Here is an 18,327-nt window from a genome sequence, read left to right as displayed (position 1 = left end):
TCCTCTTTCTATATTTTATATTTTGGCAGCATAATCCATTTGAGAATTTTTGCTAATTTCAAAATCGACTTGTGTTTCACAATATTCATGTATTTATCTGCAAGTCATTGGGGAATTGAGGCAGATAGTCTGTAGCAGGATATTTACAGTTTATATTTCACAGAGCTAAACAAAGCTGTGCTTATAAACTACAAAGACATGTTTATACTTTGCAGTGCATAATTCTAAAATACAGTAGTCTTACCAGGTGTCACTACAGTGAAATATCTGCCAAATTTTCAGCAATTAAAATATATATTTATTTTATTTATTTTCCTGTTTTGAGTTATCTTAGCCTGAGATGGGCATAGAAATTGTTAGTTCAGGCTAGCATCTGCTACGTTACAGTTGGGAGTGGGGAGGTTGAACCATCACTGTTCTTCAGAACAGTAAGAGCAGTTGCATCTTTAGGGAGTTGGGATGCTTTTCTGGTTTAATTTTTGTGATCCAAAGTACAGAAATGAAAAAATCCAGACATTTCATCCCTACACATAAGGTCATTGAAATTATGTATTTGTTCTATTTAGAAATAGATAATGCTGTTAAGATGTTTTCAAAAAAAGGAACAACATAAATAGTGGTCAAACTGCAGTGCTAAGACTGCACTTGGGTTTGCTGCTAAGACTGCATCTTCAGCTGGCAGACAGTGAATAATAACTATTAAAGCTTGTGAGATTTTTTTCCTTAAATCTTTAATAAGCTTTAATTTAAAGCAAAGAAGGTCAATTGGCATACCTCATTGCAGAAATTAAGGAAAATATAGCTTGTCCTGTTTCAAGTACAAGCTAAACAGATTACCTACTTGTACCTTACAAAAGAATTTCGTTTAAAAATTGACTATACTGATTTTCTTTTGTTGAGTTTATTTTGTTAAGACTAAAGAACAAATAAACTAATTTCTTGTCATCCAGAACCCACTGAGGTAAATGGAAATCTTGACTAATTTCTCCACGATGCTTGAGTTGTGATGTTGATGTTTAGAAATTCTGTTACAGGAATTTGTATAATCATCACTAATTTACTCATGCTAATAACCACCTGTCTGTCCAGAGAGAACTACCGTAACCAGTCCCAATCAGTATGTATATATTGCACTTCCTGGACATGAGAAGCTTGACATAGATCCAGAGATGCACAGCAGCCAAAAGTGTGGGAGATGACAGAAAGCTCCTTATTTCCACCCCTTCGCCCCCCAGTTTAACTGGAGTTAACTAAGTGTTTGTACTATCACCTATCGACTTGGCTGTTCCTGTATGTTTTGGGATGGGTATGACTAAATGAATATAGGCTTGATTCTTTCTTTTTGTTTCCAACTCAAGCTACAAAACCTGTTCTGTTGCTTTTCTTTCTTTAATGAAGGAAGCAGAATCTATATGGATCCCTGTTGCTTTATTGGCTCACATTAGCAGCTGATATGAGAAGAAGGGATTATAGTCTCTGAAAGCAATTGACAATCACAGAAGAAGTGTTAAGAAAGCCAGAAGAAAACAAAAACATTAGCCAACAAGTTACTGCTGAACTGGCAGCGTTTGCGGTAAATGTACTTTAGCTGTCTTTGAGGATTAAAAAAAAAGGCAGGAAAAAAAAAAGGCAAACCTAGCACATAGTGAGAATGTATTTACAGCAAACATTTCTTGGCCTGGTTCCTCAGCTGTCATGGTTATGACTGTGCAACTACTGCTGCTGTGGGAACAGGCTGTGAGAGTGTTTTCTTTGCTCTGCTTCCAGTAGTCTCATCTCTCACACAGATCACACAGGTATGCATGTGTCTGCCCTCCTTTGCATAAAACAAAACAAAGGCAAAACATGCAACTGTTTTGTTGGGTTTGTTGACTAGACAGGAAGAAACAGAAGAGAACTTGTGGTGTCTCAAGATGGCTGTGCTGGGGCTAAAACAGATTTTTTTTTCTTTTTTACTTTTTCCTTTTTTTTTTCTCTTTCCCTTGAGCTTTTAAAGGAAACTGTTGTGAGGTTTAAGGTTTCTCAGCAGCAAAGTTCAGAGTGGCATGCAGCTTCATTCTTGGAAAGAGGTGGTGATTTAAACACATTCTGAAGTGGTTGCTAAACAGGAATACCGGTGGTAGACAAACTACGAAAAGAAGGTGCTACTATTTGTTCTCTTTCCTAAATGGAGCTTCCAAAAACTAGTAGTCACCTAATGCCGGTGTTCTACTTTCTCTGTTCTTCTTTGCTAATAAGGGCATCTGTTCTTTCTACTGCTGTATCTTAGATGCAAAAAGGGCCATGGGTGTTGCTGTGCTGAATGTGGCAATGCCTAAGAGGTAGGTGCTCTGCCTGCCTGCAGGCTGGAAGGGGATGGAAAGTTAAACTAAAGCCTAGGCTAAAGCCACTGCATACCAGAAATGGGAATACATCGCTTGTCATTCCCAGTGGTACTGAGAGGTTACTTCAGGTAATTTGGACTTTTCAGTGGTGCCATAGCAGGATAGCTGCAGTATCTTTGAGTCTGGGAGTTTAGAGCTTGGTGTGGAATAAATGGAAATTAACGTTGTAAGTCAAAGTTGGTAGGTTTGCTGGCTGGAAATGAACAATACCAAAGATGCTGAGCAAGAGGGCTCTTCGGAAAAGCTTATGGGATATGTCTCACTCCCTGTCCTGGATTTCAGCACCTAATTGTAGCCTGTATTGGACAGCTCTGTGTAGCAGAGATTTAGAACCAAAGTCTAATATCTTCTGTTAGGTGCCAAGACCTTTCTCTGCCTTAACTTGACAGGCGTATTCTGTGTTTATAATAACAACCTGGCAAGTTTCCATAGCCATTCAGCCAGGATGTGGGAGCTGCAAGCTCAGTTTAGGATTTAAGCTGTATTTCCTGCTAACCAGAAGAGAACCATGAAATCACATCGAGCAGTTAAAACCTTCCGCTCTACAGCTAGGCATGCAAGATTCCTGGGGCCAGAACCAGACATCTGAAGGTGGAGCATGAGCAGTGCTAGGCAGGAAGTTCAGTCAATCTGAAGTTTCACCCTTCCAGGTGAATCCCCCGGCTACTGGCTTTATATAGGGTCCTGGTTGCTCCTATGGCTTTTGCATTCTTGGTCGTACAGTGGCCCAGTTAAATACCACCTGCCTGAGAAATTGAAACACACATCTTCCAATTCATAGAGTTTCTCTTGTATGTCTAATTATGATATTAAGCAGCTGCAGCTTTGTCAGCAGAACCACAGGCTTTTAATTTTATTTAATGGCTGCAAGTGCTCAGCTTTGTGTTGGATTCAGTGTTATTACTGGTAGGTGCAGTTAGAGCATGCCTGCTAGATTTGGCCTGTAAGACTTGCTCCTTTCTCACAAACAAATGGATCTCAAGTGGGCTTCTGTTCCAAACTTGGTGCTTAATGGAGATTTTAGTATTTCGCTTCCTGAGTAGTCAAGATCTTTGGGAGAATTTGTAGGGTTTCTTCTGAATGTGTAGGTGGAGCTCCGCAAAGCTGCTTTTTTAGTTTGTTTTTTTTTTGTATTTTCCTTCATTTCTCACCATTTCTTTTTCATCTTTTTGATCAAAACAAAAGTGTACTCTCCTTACCCCTGAATACTGATATTATTATTTAACATTGCACACTAATTGTACTTAGTAAATATACTAGGAATATAACTATATAAACAGCTTTTAAAACTTAATATTGAATTAACATGTTTAAACTGATTGCACAGAGTTTGTTATTTTAAATAATCCAGGTGGCGTTCTGGAATCTGACAGACTGATTGTCTACTCACGCCATCCTTCCATATCTCTTTTCCTCACAGAAAATAACTGCAGATATCCAAGAATAGCAGCAGCTTTTGTACCTGTATTCTTTGTGGAAAGTGATTATTTCTCACATACCAAATGATTGACACAAACATAAGGTAATTGTGCTTAAGGTACCAGAGATTTATGTGACTTGTTCCTCCCGCTTTCCCCCAAAGGAAAGCTCCCACTTTTCCATACTATTTATGAATCTGCAGTAGATGTTTCTCCTCTTACAGTGTTTTGCTCCATCAGCAGAATCTTCTAAAAGAAGGAATATGTTCTCCCAGCAGAATAATACCTTTGGGATACAGCTTGTTTTATTGTGCATCCAAAGTGGGTGCTAGGTATAAACAGTTGTGTTTGGTTTGGTTTTTTTTCCCTGAAAAAAAGAAACTTTAAGTAAGAACTGGAGCTAAATAAAAACCTAGGAAGCAAATGAAAATATGAAGACTGTCCCTTGCTTGGCAGCAATCACTGAATGTCCCTGAAACACATAGTATTAGCACCTGCAGCAAATGATTTATGTAGAGTTAGAATACACATAGCACTTTTAATTTATTATTGCAGATTCATGACTGAGGGCACTGGTGAATGCAAAAGCCTGGTTCTGTGGGCACAGCAATTATTTTGGCCATCTATATGTGGTTCTTACACAGATTATCAGTTGTCTCATTCATAGTAAATGCTTTACTCTAGGAATAACACATTCAGCACATCTTTAAATCATGGGAATGTTGTGTATACAACTGCAAAATGTGTGCAATTTTAAAATTTTATTTATTTTCATTTTCACATCTTGTCTGTGTCTTTAATGCTCTTTCTGTGTTCCACTCTTTGTAAGGACTCTTTGTAAGTTACTCCTTTCTGACCTAAAGGCAGTTCTTTTACCAGAGAAGGTATACTAGCTTCACAGTCATAGTCTCATGGCCAAGAATCCCAGCAAATCAGTCATCTGCTCTTCTGGCTCTAGCACATACTCTCGCTTATGTTCTTTTTTCATGCTCTCTCATCCTCTTGAATCATCCTGTGGAATTGAAAGGTTCTGTATTTTGTGCAGCTTTACGGCTTCTTGTTGTGAATATTGATTGTTGTGCTCCAGAGTAATTCAAGCACACTCTCCAATTCAGGTTTCATTAGCAAGGGTAGACTATTTTCAATTCAGTGGCTGGGCAGGATATGCTTTTGAATTTTAAGTATGGAAAGCTTGTAAGGATGTATTTTTGTCCATATGTTTGAAAACCAGGTTATTTTAAAAAAAGTAAAATAACGTTTTATTAATGTTTCACCTCAAGGCTACTTTGAGATCTGATAACATCTCACCAGGTGAAAACCCAAGCCCTATATTGAGATTTACTGTCTTTTGGCCTCTATTCAGTGGTCTCCAGCTAATTGATTCTGTTCCAGTCTTTATATTGCATGATTTATGGTAATATTGTTTTCTTCAGCAGCATTTTAAGTGGCTTGAATAACATCTATCATGTTATTTTCTTCTGTAATCCTTTTACTGAAGACCCTAGACTGGCCTCTAGAAGTTCCTTTTTGTGTATAAAAAAGCGTCATGCATTATACTGAAGAAATAATTTTCTGACCTTTTTAATCAAAGTTTAAGCGCTAATTTAAAATTGTTGTGTCTGTGATGGGCATAAATGATGCCTATATTAGTCTGTTCGTATCCCAGTAACAAATTTACTAATTTTCTTATTATGCTGGAGTATGAGCTGATGCGTAAGGAAGTTAAATAACTTGTGAAGAGAAATAGGAACATTGCTTTCAATTGTATAGCTTAAGCATTCATGTTTTAACACCATTACAGAAATACAGTCTAAAAATACATACTGTGAGTGGGCTTAATAAGCTTCTCCCTTTTGATATTTGTTGTCAACATTTGTAGTATTTCCTTCTGCTATTATTGTAGGAAAAATCTGAATCATACAGCACATATAAATCAGGTCCTGATAATGGTTCCTCAAAAATGTGTTGTTGGTATTGATAGCTGAACAGTGGTTTTGCCCTTCTGTGCAGTAGTTACGGAGAACTCAAAGAGAATTTACGGTTTAGATGGTGTGTTTAACATAGCTGCATCACCCTGGTGATTAGTTGAATTAGATGATCTGATGCTAACCTACTTTCTTCTGATTCGTTTACCTTTATATTATTTTACTTTTGTGCTTAATTTTATTGCTAAAAGACATAAGGATGGGAATTTGCCTCATTTCATATTTGTTTTCCAGGTGTCAGATGAACTATAGACAGCTCTGTATCATAGAACAAGAAAAAAAAAGGTGGTGTATTTCTGAAGAAATATTTCTGCAGTTATGTAGTGCAGACTGTTTGTGGGTCAAGGATAGAGAGCAACAAATCAAGGATTAGTCTCAAGACTTGACTGTGTAATAGAAGTTTGCTTCTCCAACTGTCATCTTTTAAAAAATAACTGCTTTAGAATCCCTGAGAAATGGGAATCTCAGCTCATCAAAGCTCCTTGTAGTAACAACTTGAATGTAGTGGAATTCTTTTATATGCAATAGTGCTGATACAGTCTTCAGCAGTTGTGTGGGGAATTGCACAGAGCTATTTCTTTTCAGTCATTCCCAGATACCGTCCCCTGACCCTTGCAGACTGTCATGCTCAAACCATGACACAGACATGCCAGGCTTTTGCACAGCCATATGCCATCTTCTCTTTGGAATGACGTAATGTTGAATGAGCTTTCTGAAGGTGAGTAGGAGCCTAGTGTTGAGTGCCTTTCCTCTGTCTCCTGGAATGCCCCATAGAGAATAACCTCTTTATTGTTATCTTCTGGGAGTTATTTAGTTTTGTAGGTTATATAAATGAAGGTAATGGAAACTTCAGGCTACTGCGTTTTTGCCAAGTTCTTCATATTATTAAAAGCCATCATGGACGAGTGGGAGTCCAGTTTCTGTTTCTGGGTGTTTAATTGAACAGGACCCTGGCTTTCTTCCTAGGCAGTTATTTCTGAAAGATACTTTTAGCCTATATTGAGAAAGAATAGGAAAATTCCCTTCTCTTTATGGAAACCTTTGGAGCAAACTGTTCTTCACCTCAGTTTCTCTCTGAACTTGGCAGATCAAGCCAAGCTTCTCAGAAATACTCAAGGGAATTTGAACCATTGCAATGCATCTGTTTTTCATGGTTAGATGCAAGGCTTTGAGATTGCTTAAGCGTCAGAGAACAAGTCAAAGGGGCAGACATCTTTGTTCTGAGGGTGTTGTATTAGGCTGTATACAGAAAGAAGAGTCGTATTATGCACTGTGGAATATCATGCTGTGGTGTAAGTATCTATTTCACTACTAGACAGAAAGTTTTGTAGGGAATGAAAATCTTCTGGTTTATGTCTGGGGAATGTCTCCTATATCAAATATTTGTGGAAATAACTGAAAATATTTTTAAATTAAAATGCCATACTTCATTATGCTGTTCCTAAATTATCCGTTTTCTTACATCATGAAACTACTTATTTGCTCCCAATATCTGTGTATGCTTAAGCAGAATCTTTAATTTTTCAAGGAAATATTTTAAAATATTTATCTTCTACTAACATATAAATATATGTAAACAGTTCTATACATATTCATTTAACAACAGCATTTCTTACCTTTATTTTGTGCTGCTGTTTGCATGTATTAAATCATTTGTATACACAGCAAACTAGTTAGGAGGAGCAGGGATCTGGCAGGAGTAGGCCTTAAGCTGCCTGCAATGTAGCACTTGGTACTTTTCTGATAGTGGTGTTCAGAGTCTGGATGACTGCTGCCAAGTCTGCACCTGCAGGGCTGCTTGATTGAAACTCTGCATGTATTCCTCTTACTAAGAACAAATAAATAATGTCTTCTGTTATTTACCAAACACCAGGATTACTTCAAAACCACAAGTAGAAATCCCTCTTCTGTGCTAATATTCTGTCATTTCTGCCTCGTGCACAGTGGATGTTCAGGCTTCATTCGTCAATAGAAATGCCCTCTGTACCTCTGTGCTCTACTTCAGGTTTAACTTGCTATTTGGAGCCCTTACTCAATGAATATCTGGTATTTTGATTATGAATTGTCACATAAACAGAGTGATTGATTAAAGTAATTTACATGGAAGCATTTGTGGTGTTTCTGAACAAGGGAAAATACACAGAAGCACATGGCACTTAATTACATTGCTTAACAATAAATGTCAAGTTAAACCTTTTTAAAAAAAGATGAATGTTATACTTAAGGAAAGTGCAATTACATTTCCATGGTGTAAGATGTTGTACACACTGTATATGTTAGAGGGGCAACGATATTAATGCTTTTGTACATGCAAAGGTGCTGACAGATTTCAGATGTTATAAGCCAGGCTTTTGTAACCACTGTCCGCTTATCGCTTGCAAAGGGAACTGGTTTACTGTAATGTGCTGTTAATGTGAGCTCATTTACTTGTATGCATCCACATTTGCATAGAGACACACTTCTCAGAACTGATTGAGAACATGAGGACTAGTGGTTCTGATTTGGTAAATTGTTGCATATAAACAGGATTTGCATTCAAATTGGTGCTTTGTGTCACTGCCTGATTATATATCCCATTCTGATATTGTTGAATGGATGGCAGTAGTAGGTTTCAGAAAGCCACTCCTCTGATTGTATGTTCCAGTTCAAAATTTAACTAAAAAGGTCTTTCCCCCCTTTTTTTTCTCCTTTGCTGAAATATAGTAACAGACCTAGAATTTCTTCTCTCATTAAGTATGTATACTTCTACAACAAATCAATATACCTTCCAATTACATTCAGTAACTTGTTTAATAAAAGACTGCCATACTGCTTCTGTGTTAGTGAAGAGCAGCTGAACTCAGTAGTGTTCATCATCATCTTAGAATCATAGAATCATAGAATAGTTGGGTTGGAAAGGACCTTAAGATCATCTAGTTCCAACCTCCCTGCCATGTTTTTGCAGAACAGAAGAGAGTAAGAGGAAGTCTACAGAGAGAAATCAGATGAAGTGCAGAGTTGGCTGAGCAAATCCGTATCTTGAGGACACTGCTTGTTACTGGGCAAAAACACTAATTCAGGTCTTTTCAGCAATTATAGCTATGTCATGGTGGTGCAGCTCTCCAATCTCACCTTGAATTACAAATGAAAAGGAAGAGGGTAGAATTGTGAGGATATCTGACTCCAACCAAAATAAAAAGCAAGGTTAGTTCTAGTAAGGAGTAGTTTTCCATTTCCAATCTAGTTTTGCTAACTGATTTCCACCAGTTCAGTGCCACAGCAGTTACATGACACAGAGAGGTGTGTGGAGGTAATCTGCACTGTTGCCTTTTCTGAACTTCTGTGACAGAGCATGTCCTCCTCCTGCAGTGTACAGCAGCAGCAAATCCTCACCATTGGTGCTGAGATGGTGTAGCTTCTCCATTTTTCTGTGCTAGATTTAAAAGCATTATAATGGAACACAGTTTTGATAAAGACACCTCTTTTTTTTAATCCATGGATTTGAACATAATATATGAAATAAGATGGTTTCAATGCCATAAATTAAATAAGGCATTATAATTTAATTGCTCTGTTAAGAGTATTTTTCCTGTTGCCTAGCAATGAGATTTACAGTGAGATTCACCATGTGCTTAAGATTCCATTATTAATTTCTGTTTTCAGAGGTTTATAACTTTAATAAGAATCATTACTCATAGGGCAATCCAAAAAGTGCATGTTAGAAGTTATTTTCGTTTTTATAGGGTCACTTACTAAGGAAGCTTGAGGCAGGAAGTTCTGGTGCCCACTGATTTCTGTACCCATTCTTCCATTCATCTACATGTGGTAAATCTTCAAAGTAACTTCTTGAGCAACAGTTGTTTTGTGAAGCAGTAAAGCTGTTTATACACATGCTCTTTTACTTTAAAATTTCTACATGGAGACATTTTTACCAAGGCAGCTACTTCAGCTTAGACCAGCAGCAACTGCTTTGTACTTCCCCACAAAAGTGAACATCTGAGAAAGGCTTTGAGCACTGGTGTTCAAGGTCTTCTCCATTAGTGTTCCACATGGTAGTGGGACACAGCCACGTTTCCTTCACGGAACTGTAATGCTTTCTAGGTAGGAGGATCACATGGAGTTTGATGCAGGATGCTAGTGCTGGAAGAAATTGGAGGAGCAGAACCTCTTGTAACTATGAAAAGTTATAGGACAGGACTAGAAAGTCCCCTTGTTCCACCAAGGAATGAGCTTAAAGTTAGGGCCAGCAAGTGTATCCAAAACCAGGCAACTTTTAACTATGGGAAAAAAACCCCAATGTGCTTACTTTTTTTTTATACAAATTATCTCTAATAAGGGTGGGATTTGGTTTGTCTTGTACTACTCACATGAGGCAGTGCTGTACCTAAAAGGACGTGAATTAATTTGCTTATGGAGCAAAGGTCTGAAAACTAAAAAAAGGAGAATATGATTACCGGACTTGCAAATTTGGATTTAACAAATGATGCCAGGATCAGTCCTTATAAAGAGATAGGGTGAAAAAGGAATTTTGAGTTAATACTTTTAAAAAAGTAAACCTCTCTATACTGCAGTGTTTCAAAATGGCTGTGATTATTGTGAAAGATTCAATTTTGCGTGTTGAGATTTATGTGATTATTTATAGAGGATCTGTGTGTTTAGTTGAGAATCTTTAAGGAACTTGACTCATGTTGTAAACTACTACTTTTTAATATCTGTAATTTCAGTTTATCACCTTTATAATGGTTAATATTTAATTAAGAAATGCAGAAATTTAAAGTTGATGCCTTCATGTGAGCCAGGTGACTTTCATGGGAAAAGAAGGCATTCACCAGCACTGGCATGTATCTTGCTTTATAGCTAAGCAAGATTAGCAAAGAACAACAAAGTAAAAAATAGTTTATTTTGTAGATAAACCATCTTCTCTACCCTATGCATACATTTTTGCGCATATATGTAATCTTTATTTGGGTTTTCTTAGTCTTAATATGATTATGAATGCCAATTACTTTTAAAAATCGTCTAGGTATGTGTTATTTTTGTTGACAAAATACAGATAATATAAAATAACGTAGTATAGATAATACAGATCAATATTAAATATGAAAAAGTGCAGTGTTTGCTGTGGTTAACATAAGTAGCATTTCCTGTTTAGCAGGACTGTCTTCAGCACCATTTAGTACTCCTGCAGCCTTTGTATAAAAAATGAGAAAGGGGAGGTGTGCCTGAGAGTCCCTAATTTAGGTGTCTGAAGTCAGAGTTTTAAACTAACCTTCCCCATCCCCCTTCTCCCATAAGTGCTCTGAAATCTTCCATCTTCATCAGTCTGCCTTGAAAAATTTGATTTCTTATTGCAGTGCTGCACTGGGTTTGTGGTCTGGATTTCACATTGCTTGTGCTTCCCCAGAAGATCATCATCTGTACAGGAATTGAGTGAAAATGAATGAGTGTGCCCCTGGTGGGGTCTAACACTTCAGGACAGCAGCTGGGGAACTGGAAAAATGTCAGTTGTTTCTGCTGTTAAAATGACACTGAGGGAATGTGTAAAATAAAAGAGAAAGTAAAATTCTCTTATTTTGTATTGTCCTGTATTAAAGCAGATCATACTGTTGTATCTTGTATATCAGAAACACTCTCATGCCTAGCAACCAGTAAATTTTTTTTATTGTGTGATCTTACATATGTTGTGTGACTAAAAGGGCATGTTTTGGGGTATCCTTGGTTCATTTGTCTTTTGTATTACAGGAAACAAGACTGCAATAAACCATAAAGTGCTGTAAGGAAAAACATTTCAAACATTCAATATACATTTTTATTGTTGTCTTCTAGGTTGACTGGGGTCAACTGGACTATTTAGTAATTGACATGCCACCTGGGACTGGAGATGTACAGCTGTCAGTCTCACAGAATATTCCAGTTGCAGGTATGTGTTCTTGACTGTTTCAGAGCTTTGAAGTTATTAAGTCTGGTAGCTTTAGAAAGATCTTATTTTAAAATGCTGTTCAAAAATACTTTTAATTGTTTTGCTAACACACTAAGAAACTGTTTTGTCAGTTGTGTCGTGATGAAAAATGCTATCAATGACTTTTAACATGTCAGCATTTATGACTCTATTTGTTTTAAACTATCTTGCAAAAAGATGGAGAAATATGGGAATACTCTTAATGGAAAGGCAATCATGCCAAATACTGGCAAGGTTTGTAGTAGAAAATATTTTGTCTGTATCCACTGCATAATAAAGCTAATAAAGCAGTTTGTCTTCATGATTGCTTTTTAATTGGAAGCTGACAGTGTTGTTAATGCACACCTTTTATTCAGATAAGCTGTGCAGCACTGTAATACACTAGTGCATTCTTTTTCTTCTTGTGTTCTACTTTTTGTAGGGGATTTAAACTTCTTAATCTTGAGCTATGTAGGCTGTCCTCTAATCTCATTGGTTTCAGCAGGAGTCAGAAATACTGCTTCTGAAAGAATGCTGAGTGTCTCATGAGATGTAATGGCTTATTACCTGTCTGACATACTTCAACAGAAGCAGTTGTCAATAGCCAACATAATCAGTGCTAGGAGCTCAGTGGTAAAAGAGACAAAGCAATCCTTACAGTTCCAGGAATAATTCAGTAATTGCTCAGTGGCTCTTCACCAGGAGGATAGTGCAGTGCTGGAACATGTTACCCAAAATGTACATGAGATCTCCATCCTTGGCAGTTGTCCAGATTGTACTAGACAAAGCCCTGGCTGGCCCTGCCTAGTGTATCTTGTACATGACCTCCAGAGGCCTTTTCTAAGCAGCAATTCTGTGATTCTGAGTTCTTAAGGAATCAGTGGGACAGTTTGCTCCACTTTCTGGTGATAGCACATAAATATGTTGGTACAAATCCAAAATAGTATCATCTTCAACTGCTCTTACTCTTTTCTGATTGCAGACTAGATCATGTGCACAGGCAAACTATTGTTCCCCCTGACACTCCTTTCTTTCTGCACTTTGATGACAGTAATGAATGAGTTTAAGTCACTAAATATTACATTTGTCAAACTATTTTACTTGCATGTAGAACTCATACCAGGTTGCCTGGTGCATCTCTAGAATTTAATAGGATAGGATAGAAGAGTTAGCTATGGGTATGGATAGAAAGACTGGTAGGCATTATAGACATGCCCATGTATAAATGGAATAGAACTAATAGAATTTAGGATGTGCATCTTGGTTTCGCAGCAAAACCGTCACCACTCTTACAGCACAGTGAAGTCCACGGGAATGAAAGGAGGCCTTAAACAATCAGGCAGCACCTTGTATCTGTTCCTCAACACAGTCATGTCTCAGCTGCAGTCATACATGATAACCACAGTTACTTATTTATCTACAAGCCAAAACTTTTGACAAATTGTTAAACTTAGTGCTGGGGCCACACGGTGGTATCTCATGATCTTCCATGATCAGATGTTCAGAAAAACTTCACACTCGAGTTTTATATGTTAAAAAATTTAAGGCACATGCTAACTCAGCCATAACCCTGTTGCCCCACAATTGTTAACAGCCATGGAAGGTTCTCTCTGCTGTCTGTGGTCCTGTTGCCCAGTGGAAGGGAGCAGATCAGAGCTGTGATGAAGGATTTAATGATTTTTTTTTCCCATAAGAAGTAGAAGTGGAAGCTTCTAGCGCCTTAGTTTATCTGTGGCCTGGAGCATATAACATAAAGCAAACCATGATACCTGGATTTTCTGACATTTTTTGTGCAAGTATGCACTTTTACAACTTCCTAACTGAAAACAGGGTTTTGATTTGAATTTTGCAATGGCTTCACATTGTTACCACAGTTGCTCAGTCAGCTTATTACTTCATCAGTCCTAACTCCATAGCGTTAGGAGTGCTAGTAACACTTAACATTTGTCTTTCACGTTAGTTGGTTTTGTTGAGCACGTTGAGGTCAACTCTTGCAGTTTAAAAAAAAACCCAAAAGTGTATTGTGCTTTTGATGGAGACAAACACAGCAGACAAGGCCTGATAACATTTGTAATTCCCTGTAGTGTTACTGGCTCAGTGAATTTTAGTGACTTACAAAGAATTTTCTCTGTTGTGTATTGTGGGTGTTTTACATTGTCACTGGAAGAGCTTCTTTTTGTGTGTTAGAGCTTGAACTGTGCTTTCTTTTATCCTTGTTACTTGGTTTCTGTCTCTTTGACAGTCCATAGCCTTGTTTAGCATGCTTTTATTTTCTTCACCTTGTCCCTTTCAGGGGTAAAGAAGACAGTTTTACAAATCTCCATGATGATGTCTTTGGAGCAGTCTGCAGAATTCTGCTGGTTTTGTGGGCTCCATCTTAATTTGCAATTCATGTTTCTAAGCTGTGTGGTCTTTTTTTTTTTTTACGGAAAATATTTGGTGTTTTGCCATTCTGTTCCCTCTGCAGTTTTCTTGTTCTTTCTTTTCCTTTGATATTAGTGACATAATTTATTTCTTTCTCCTCATAGACAGCATGTGCATTTTAGTTACGTATTATTTAGAAGTGCATTATCTAGTTTGCATGAAAGTTGTACTTTGATTTGCATGCATGCATATGTGAGATACAGTATTTGCATTCTGGTTTCTTCATTATTTATCTGTGGCTTCCTAGGGATAGACAGTATAGAAGATTCTTATTCTCCCTCTAAATAAATTTACAAAACCTGCACACATGTTTTTGCCAGCCACTTAATGGTTTTTCTGTGAGTGTGAGAAAGAACATTGGTAAACACTTTTTTTTGGGGGGGGAGCTTTGCCCTGATTGGGCATGAAAAACTGCAGTATTGCAGTATCTGACAATAAGAAAAGGACAGAAAAGATGTGTGAAATGTCATTGACTTTTAATTTTAAAGGACTTTTATCCTCAATCACAGGTACCCTAACTTTCTTGAGTCAGAAAGAGATTAGAGCAGTAACTGCTGGGTAAAAGCAAACAACAAAATATGTTTCCAACCTAGTTGATTGTATGATTCTGTGTCTTATAATTCTGGTTGTCATTAAAGAGAGTATCAGTCTTGCTGGAGTGACAGTTTTGTGTGGGTACATTTCCTTTAAAAGAAAATGAAAAAGGAAACTACTGAGACTTTCATTTTTTTTGTATTATTTTTAGTCACCTTACAAGGAGATGCATCTTATTTAGTATATTATTCTTTAATCACCTGTAGCTTTTCTCATGTTGCAGTCATTCCTCAACAAACTAGTAGGTGAGAAATTATATAGTAGCTTGAAAATGTGATATATATTTCTGCTCAACCACCACTTTTCTCTTCAGATGCAAGTCTGCTTTCCAGATAAAAATCCACAGTCAATCTGGAGAAAAAGGCTTTGTTTATGGTCTGTTGTTTCTTCATTAGTATTTAGTTCTATTTCTTCACTTCTGCTTTGTTCTTCTGTTTCATCTTTAGCATAAGATGTGTAGAAGTAGGTTCTTTATCATGTATTGAACATGCATGCTTGGGAAAGCTGAAGTGTCCTTAGATGTTTTTCAGCTTTTAAAGCACAGGGGGTTTCAGATGATGTTATGATGTTTGATATCAAGATACAGTGTGAACTGCAGATATTATGAAGAGTAAGGCTTGTGATTCTTTTGCATTACCTAGTTGCTAAATTCAGAAATCTAAGCGTGGGTATTTGTTTGATTAGATAAAGGAACCATAAAAAATCAAATTAATAAACTTGGAGGTGGAGGATTAGCCTCCTAAAGATCTGGGGAGAAATTATAATTTTCTCCCTTTGGAATTTGAAGGCTGTGGGCAGCTGCAAGGGCATCTCTGTTGAGAGACAGTCTTAGAGCCTTGCACAACTGTTTCTTCTTCATGGGAAGGCTGCATTGTGTTGGCTGGCTGTTAAATAAATTAGGCTGCCTACTGCCCCTTCTTTATTAATGCTGAAGTGAAGGGTACATTAGTGAAGCACAACAGCTTGACAGCTCTAGAGACTGACACTGTCTCAGTTGACAGAACCAGCTCTGGGTTAATACTGGAATTGTTTCATTTGCTAAACTTTGTCATACCCCTCTTTTCTTTGGATATCATGATGCCATGGCAGTAAAAACCTTTAGAAATATATATCTGTCTAGTGGAACTGAGCAGACTGAGACAGCCAGATAATTTCACATCTTACCGAACAGTCTTTTAATAATTACATCAGTAGGCATTGGCCTGAACTGTGTTTATACAGGAGATCTAAAGGTAAAAGGCTTTGTGTTTTATTTCAGTGTCTTAGTTTTCCTGCCTTTTGGGAATAGCCCTTTTTTTCCCACAAAACATATATTATTATAGCCTTAAAATAATAAACTCTAAAAAGTCTTTTAATAGGAATCAGAAAAGAATTTCTTCAAGATAAGTGAAATGAAAGGAATGTGAATGCTGGTTTATGTTTCAAGTTCTATAAAAGCGGAGGCACTGTCATTGCTAGTCATACAGGGAATGACTTTTCATCACCTTTTAGAATGGAGTCACCCATCTTTCACCAGTATGTAGATCTTAATTATCTCCTGAATGTCTTTTGCAGGTAAGGCTGAGATATTTGCCAAAGCAGTTTTTATTACTTCAAATACGAATTTTCAAAGAATTGTAATTAAAAAGGTTTCTTTTGATGGCAGTGTTCTGACAGATAGGTTTAAATAAAAACAAAAAGCATATTTCTCTCTTTACTGTTTAAATATTAAAAGTCTGGCTTCTATTCAGACATGTACATTGAAGAGGAAAGAGTAGAAGGATGCCACCAACTTGAAGACACTTGGCATTTTAAACTCTGAATGAAATGTGATATACCAAACTGGTGAACCAAACTATTTACTCATATTTATGTCAGTGGCACACAGACCAGGGTGTAGGCTTGTGCACAACTGTGTGGGACTTGAGACAATGCCTCAGCATAAAATAATGCATAAGAACAGGAAATTCCAGGATGATGATTAGACTATAATTCATAAATAAGCATTAAAAACAACAAAAAAGAGAATTTCAAATAAGATTTTAAAAACTAAAGTATTGTTGGATGTGCAGGAATTATCATGGAAAAAAAAGATGTGATTAGTGGGATAAAGGTGTCTTTATAATTCTCTGGAATTGCAAGCTGAGTAGGTACAGTGCTATTCTCATCTTTTCTGAAGAGAAATGATCAAAAAAACCCCAAACTCAATGCTGCAATACAAGTTGTGTGTAGCACACAGTGAAAAGATTAGAGGTGTAGCTGTATTTTGTCATTGCTCTTTGTGAAGTGTCTATTTGCCCCTTGTTGAATATTTTCTACTTTGATGCAAATCACAGTTGCAAGGCATCTGATCTTCTTTCCCTTTAGTTTAACTAACAATCACATACAATGTTTCTCTCCATTTCTGAGCTTGCTTTCTTCTTTTGTGGAAGAGGTGCATAATTAGTTTCTACAGTAAATTTTTGAAGATATTTTATGGAAGTCATCTGGGTAATAGTAGATTTTACTTGATCTATTTTTGAATGGCAAATATTTGTAATATCAGACTTTCATGTAGATTTACTCTTTCGTTTGTGCTCTATTTTGATATTTTAAATAATTGCAGGAAAGGAAGTGCCATAGGTTTAGGATAGATTGAAAAGCAACAAAAAATCCCCAAAACCTTAGTCACACCAGTGAGGATTTTAAAACAGTTCTTTATATTAATGCAGATATAATTTGTATGCTGAAATAGTTTTGCTTCTGTTGTCAGGAAAAATGCAGCTGACAAATGGAAATTATCCTCATGGTTATCTTAGCTTTGGAAACTCCTGGTACTTCATTATGAAGTGTCAGACTCGGTAGACTCTCTAAACTTAATTTCAAGATCAAAATACAGTATGAATTTACACGTTCATGCCTCACACTCAGTATAAATTTAAATTTACCTCTTGGCTAATGGAGATTGATTTCAGACACACTGCCTGTCCAGGCTGAAGTTACGGTATATTATGTGCAGGTTCTTTACATTTTGTCATTCCTAAAAACCAATTTTCAGGTATTGGGTAAAAAAAGCTGTGAAGTTTAGAGGCTTTGAAAACTGAGGTTCTCTGAGGTATGGCAACAGTGGCTAAGGGTATGTTGAGTACTAGATTAGCTGCAGTTGCCTTGTGGGTTTTTTTACACCAATTATTCTGAATAGGAGGAATAAATGAGCATAGTGTTCAGCTGCAAAAGATGAAATCCATATCACATTCTCTCCTCTAGCTATTTATTATGAGATAATAGATGTTTAAATCTGCCCCTTAATACCCCCATCTCTGGGGTGGGAGTGGATGGGGGCTAAAGTGAATTGAATGTGGTCTTTTTCCTGTATAGCATCACTCACTAAGTTCTCCTCTTTACATTAGGACCTTTCATTTACAAAAAATTTATTCATCAAAAGAGACTGTTTGGACTTTGCTCTTGCCTAGTACAATGCTCATTATAATTGCCCTTGAAAGCAGGAGGTGGAATGGAGTAGAGTGGAAAAATGCTAATTCAGATTAGCCAAGGAAAAGTGTAAAGTGGCAGCCTGTCTGTGAGGGAGTAACTTTTTATTTTATGCCTGCCTATACTTTGCAAATAATGCTTGTTCACAGATGTTA

General features: G+C 37.0%; 1 protein-coding gene across 3 annotated transcripts in view; it reads left to right on the top strand.

The window, feature by feature from the left end:
- The window catches only part of NUBPL (NUBP iron-sulfur cluster assembly factor, mitochondrial), an 85,287-nt gene that overhangs the window by 42,251 nt on the left and 24,709 nt on the right, over positions 1-18,327 (top strand). For all 3 annotated transcript variants that reach the window (XM_031049131.2, XM_034062549.1, XM_034062550.1), the window contains one exon: positions 11,593-11,686. In XM_031049131.2, coding sequence (XP_030904991.2) covers positions 11,593-11,686 — 94 coding nt within the window. The remainder of the gene's footprint in view (positions 1-11,592; positions 11,687-18,327) is intronic.

The sequence above is a fragment of the Melopsittacus undulatus genome, chromosome 4 (genome assembly GCF_012275295.1).
Source record: "Melopsittacus undulatus isolate bMelUnd1 chromosome 4, bMelUnd1.mat.Z, whole genome shotgun sequence".
Taxonomy (NCBI): Eukaryota; Metazoa; Chordata; class Aves; order Psittaciformes; family Psittaculidae; genus Melopsittacus; species Melopsittacus undulatus.
Note: the sequence above shows the minus strand (reverse complement) of the source record. Positions and strands in the feature narration are given on the sequence as shown.